We start from the raw sequence: 6,000 nt of genomic DNA on the forward strand, positions 1-6,000 counted from the left end.
TGCCCTTAGCAGAAAAACACCCCCAAAGCAAAATGTTTCCACCCCCATGCTTGACGGTGGGGACGGTGTTTTGGGGGTCATAGGCAGCATTTTTCTTCCTCCAAACACAGCGAGTTGAGTTAATGCCAAAGAGCTCTATTTTGGTCTCATCAGACCACAGCACCTTCTCCCAGTCACTCACAGAATCATTCAGGTGTTCATTGGCAAACTTCAGACGGGCCTGCACATGTGCCTTCTTGAGCAGGGGGACCTTGCGAGCCCTGCAGGATTTTAATCCATTGCGGTGTAATGTGTTTCCAATGGTTTTCTTGGTGACTGTGGTCCCTGCTAATTTGAGGTCATTCACTTACTTCTCCCATGTAGTTCTAGGATGCTTTTTCACCTTTCTCAGAACCATTGACACCCCACGAGGTGAGATCTTGCGTGGAGCCCCAGAGCGAGGTCGATTGATGGTCATTTTGTGCTCCTTCCATTTTCGAACAATCGCACCAACAGTTGTCACCTTCTCTCCCAGCTTCTTGCTAATGGTTTTGTAGCCCATTCCAGCCTTGTGCAGGTCTACAATTTTGTCTCTGACATCCTTGGACAGCACTTTGGTCTTTCCCATTTTGGAGAGTTTGGAGTCTGCTTGATTGATTGATTCTGTGGACAGGTGTCTTTTATACAGGTGACTAGTTAAGACAGGTGTCCTTAATGAGGGTGACTAATTGAGTAGAAGTGTCTAACCACTCTGTGGGAGCCAGAACTCTTAATGGTTGGTAGGGGTTCAAAACTTATTTCACTCAATGAAATGCAAATCAGTTGCTATCTTTTATTTAAGGTTATTTTTTCGATTTTCCTTTTGATGTGCTATCTGCCACTGTTAAAATGAACCTACCATTGAAATTTTACTGTTCTGAGACTTCTCATTTTTTTGTCATTGGACAAACTTACAAAATCAGTGAGGGGTCAAATAATTATTTCCTCCACTGTATATTGTCTTGTCTCTAACAGTCACTTAGAGAAGCCAACAATCGACCCTTATCATATGTGTTATGTCCCTACTGTAGCCTAAAAGTTACCATACATCTAGCAATTTGCTTCAGTTGACTAAGTGATCGACCTTATTGGGTGATCAACTTCAGTGGTGTTGATTGAAAGTCGTTTGAGTAGTGGCTCACACACTACAAGCCATAGCCTATAAGGTTCACCTTCACTAATCGTTCTGACCAATAATGTGCCTCCATGCTCTGAATGCTAAAAATCAATATCTTCATGACGTCATCAACCCGGGACCCGGTACATGAAGAGAGAAGAGTCAAGCACTCGTAGCAGTGAGAGGGAGAGCTGATCGCCACTGGAACCAGGAGAAGATGAGTTACACTTGCTGCATCTGCTGCTCATCTCTGCTGAGCAGCGCAATTGGGTGGGTAGGGGGCTACAAACTGATAGGGGAGATGCAGATTGGGCACCAGAGTGTTACATCCTGGTGCCTCCTAAAGCAGAGCTCCTCAACCCTGTCCTCAAGGCCCACCAACAGTACATGTTTTGCAGAAAACCACAAACATTCACAGGTGAGGTAATGTCTCAGCAGAGCTGATTAACTACCTGTGTGGATTTCCACAAAACATGCACTGTTGGTGGGCCTTGAGGACAGGGTTGGGGAACACGGTCCTAAAGCACTTGCCCCTATTGACGAACATGGCTGTGTGCCTGCAGGATGAAAGGAGGCAGGTGGTAGGGGGGAGCAGAGGACACAGCCTGCCAAAGGATGCCATTAGTAACAAAACTATGTACTCTATTACACATCTTATAGTATAGTACATCATTACACATCTTTTTTTGGTCTTGGATGTTCTTTAAGGCCACTGCTGCCTAAATACTTTCCTGTGAGCCGACAGTGGCCTCAATTCACTAAGATCATGCTGGAGATAATAAGGCAAGAGAAAACTTACCTCCACACAGTGAGAGAGTTATCTTATCTCTTCATTCCTTACGTTACCTCTTCTGTAGTTAATTTACCTCCTCTGTAGTTAAGTTACCTCCTCTGTAGTTATTTTCACACGCAGTTAATGAACAGCCTGTCTTTAACTCTGGAGTTATTTTAAGGATTAAAGAGTTAACTTAAAGACAGAAGAGATAACTTTAGGTTTGCCTGAGGTAAAAGGTTTCCTGAATACTACATGCCTTATCACCATGGTAACAACTCTAGAAGAGTTAATAAAGACAGGAGATAAGCTTAGTGAATTGAGGCCAGTGTCCTAAAATTGCTCAACAGCGGCTTCCTGTACACCACATGTGTGGATCCTCATGTAGATTACACATTTTCTGTTGTAACTCAGGGATACTAAGGAATGTAGAGAATATTCACAAAAGCTCAGTAAGCTTAACGTATGCAGACAGCACACATTAAGTCTACAGTGATTTACACTGTTTACTTAGTAACAAACTACGTAAAGTGCTTTATACTTGCGACGCTCGCATTGCTTGTGTAACGGGCAAGATAAGTGATAGAAGTTACGCATATGAAAGACACAAATCAAGAAGCTAATGTACTGTGGTAATCAGATGTTATTTACCAACTTTTGGGCACACATACAGTGGGTTGCAAAAGTATTCGGCCCCCTTGAAGTTTTCCACATTTTGTCACATTACTGCCACAAACATGCATCAATTTTATTGGAATTCCACGTGAAAGACCAATACAAAGTGGTGTACATGTGAGAAGTGGATCGAAAATCATACATCATTCCAAACATTTTTTACAAATCAATAACTGCAAAGTGGGGTGTGCGTAATTATTCGGCCCCCTGAGTCAATACTTTGTAGAAGCACCTTTTGCTGCAATTACAGCTGCCAGTCTTTTAGGGTATATCTCTACCAGCTTTGCACATCTAGAGACTGAAATCCTTGCCCATTCTTCTTTGCAAAACAGCTCCAGCTCAGTCAGATTAAATGGACAGCGTTTGTGAACAGTAGTTTTCAGATCTTGCCACAGATTCTCGATTGGATTTAGATCTGGACTTTGACTGGGCCATTCTAACACATGGATATGTTTTGTTTTAAACCATTCCATTGTTGCTCTGGCTTTATCTTTAGGGTCGTTGTCCTGCTGGAAGGTGAACCTCCGCCCCAGTCTCAAGTCTTTTGCAGACTCCAAGAGGTTTTCTTCCAAGTTTGCCCTGTATTTGGCTCCATCCATCTTCCCATCAACTCTGACCAGCTTCCCTGTCACTACTGAAGAGATGCACCCCCGAGCATGATGCTGCCACCACCATATTTGACAGTAGGGATGGTGTGTTCAGAGTGATGTGCAGTGGTAGTTTTCTGCCACACATAGGGATTTGCATTTTGTCCAAAAAGTTCCATTTTGGTCTCATCTGACCAGAGCACCTTCTTCCACATGGTTGCTGTGTCCCCCACATGGCTTGTGGCAAACTGCAAAGGGGACTTCTTATGCTTTCTGTTAACAATGCCTTTCTTCTTGCCACTCTTCCATAAAGGGCAACTTTGTACAGTGCATGACTAATAGTTGTCCTATGGACAGAGTCTCCCACCTGAGCTGTAGATCTCTGCAGCTCGTCCAGAGTCACCATGGGCCTCTTGACTGCATTTCTGATCAGCGCTCTCCTTGTTCGGCCTGTGAGTTTAGGTAGATGGCCTCGTCTTGGTAGGTTTACAGTTGTGCCATACTCCTTCCATTTCTGAATGATCACTTGAACAGTGCTCCATGGGATGTTCAAGACTTTGGAAATCTTTTTGTAGCCTAAGCTTGCTTTAAATTTCTCAATAACTTGATCCCTGACCCGTCTTGTGTGTTCTATGGACTTCACGGTGTTGTTGCTCCCAATATTCTCTTAGACAACCTCTTAAGGCCTTTACAGAGCAGCTGTATTTGTACTGACATTAGATTACACACAGGTGCACTCTATTTAGTCATTAGCACTCATCAGGCAATGTCTATAGGCAACTGACTGCACTCAGATCAAAGGGGGCCGAATAATTATGCACACACCACTTTGCAGTTATTTATTTGTAAAAAATGTTTGGAATCATGTATGATTTTCGTTCCACTTCTCACATGTACACCACTTTGTGTTGGTCTTTCATGTGGAATTCCAATAAAATTGATTCCTGTTTGTGGCAGTAATATGACAAAATGTGGAAAACTTCATGGGCGCCGAATACTTTTGCAACCCACTTTATAGTGCTGGCAGGCCAATTTGAAGCTTGATAAAAAATCATGGAGCCAAAATGTATATATCTGCATTGGCCATCTGTAATAAATGAACATATTTAGATGTCTATATGCTGGAGCATAGCAGGCTGCTAGCCAGGAAAATTGTACCGTGTAGATGAGGCTTTATAGAAGACCAGTCACACTCACTGGCTTGTCAGCTACTTCCTTGGACATTGTTGTGATCTAGACATTAGCCATCTATGACCAAACAGTAGTTTACCACCAGTGGTGTAGCAATAGGAGACACAGAGGTAGCAGTCCACCCTGTATCCTGGGCTGAAGGACCCACCTGCAGCCTGCCTTCTGCTGTTACACCAACTCTTCATTGGTGCTGTAGTAGTATTGATAACCTCTGTGTGTGCTTTGAATAGGTAATCATTAACAAACTGTCCCCCTCCCCTTACTTATACCTCCCTCTCACTGCAGCTGCCCCTGAAAAGCAGGTTTTTCTGCTCTGTATCATGCAATTGTTATATAATGGGGCTTCCCAGTGTATAATTCACACTGTTCCTTAGCACATCAGCTATTACACAAGAGGCCAAGTCCAAAACATTCCTCAAAGGACACCTGAAGTGACAGGGATATGGAGGTTGCCATACTTATTTCCTTTTAAGCAAATGCAAATTGCCTGGCTGTCCTGCTGATCCTCCTCCTCTAATACTTTCAGCCAGAGGCCCACAAGCATGCAGATCAGATGTTGGAGTTCATGTTTGATGCTTGTTTTACGTGGTTTGATGCCGGTTTCAGGTGGGTGATTCAGACACCACTGATGCATGAAAGATGAAAGATGAAAGATCAGCAAGACAGCCAGACAACTGGTATTGTTTAAAAAAAAATAGATATGTCTGTCCTCATATCCCTCTCACTTCAGGAGTCCATCAATGATACAATATTGTCTGTGATGGTAGATTAGGCAGTGTGATGCTCAAGCAAAGCAGGGACTAGTAGATAACCAACATCTGCCAACACTGAGATGCGGAATACAATGTACTAACCCATTCACCATATGACATGTACGTCCCTCAGTTTTGTGATGTGCAGATCTCACACAGTAGGTAGGTAGCCTTGCACTCACCTGTTTGCATGGGGCTGTCTCTGCCTCAGCTCTCCTGCAGAGAGGTCCTCATGGTCCACTGCTGACTCAAGTCTAAATTCTGATTTGTCTGGAGTTGGAGGTCTTACAGGGTCAGAAGGTTTATAGCTTAGAGCATTGAGTTCTGGGCTGACACTGGGGGAGGCCAGAATCTGTGAGGAAAAAAATTGAGATATGATTTGGAGAAATTTATATACTTTTCTAACAACATCACATATATGAAACTTAAGGTGTCCATTAACTGATCGAATCTGCCGAAGATTGTAGTCCTAACATGCTGCCCAACAGTAAAATTGATCGATTCCTAGTAAAAGTTGACTGACATTAGCGATTGGATAGGATGGTCCTCTGCTGGTAGACTAGGATCACGGTGGTATCTATGCGGGAGAGGGGTCTAGAGCTGGAGCTAAAGCTACTCTCCTCGGGCTCTATGCAAAGCATTAGCACAACAAAGTACACTCACTTCTGCAGCTTGTGCGCTCCTTCCTCTGTGCAGCGTCATCTTCCAGTGCCTGTAATGACCCCATGAGCCGGCGGTGTACATACAGGAGTGAGTACAATATCACCAGGTCACAGGATATAACCACCAGGGGATGACAGCAGCACAGAGGAAGGAGCGCGCCTGCTGGAGAGGTGAGTGAGAGCACTTTGCTGCGCTAATACACTGCTTAGAAGACTGGGGAGAGCA

The 6,000-nt window shown here is 43.9% G+C and overlaps 1 protein-coding gene across 1 annotated transcript in view; it reads right to left on the reverse strand.

The window, feature by feature from the left end:
* The window catches only part of ESYT1 (extended synaptotagmin 1), a 165,761-nt gene that overhangs the window by 23,197 nt on the left and 136,564 nt on the right, over positions 1-6,000 (reverse strand). Inside the window, exon 27 of the mRNA XM_068267626.1 lies at positions 5,295-5,464. Coding sequence (XP_068123727.1) covers positions 5,295-5,464 — 170 coding nt within the window. The remainder of the gene's footprint in view (positions 1-5,294; positions 5,465-6,000) is intronic.

Source organism: Hyperolius riggenbachi, chromosome 2 (genome assembly GCF_040937935.1).
Source record: "Hyperolius riggenbachi isolate aHypRig1 chromosome 2, aHypRig1.pri, whole genome shotgun sequence".
NCBI classification, from domain to species: Eukaryota; Metazoa; Chordata; class Amphibia; order Anura; family Hyperoliidae; genus Hyperolius; species Hyperolius riggenbachi.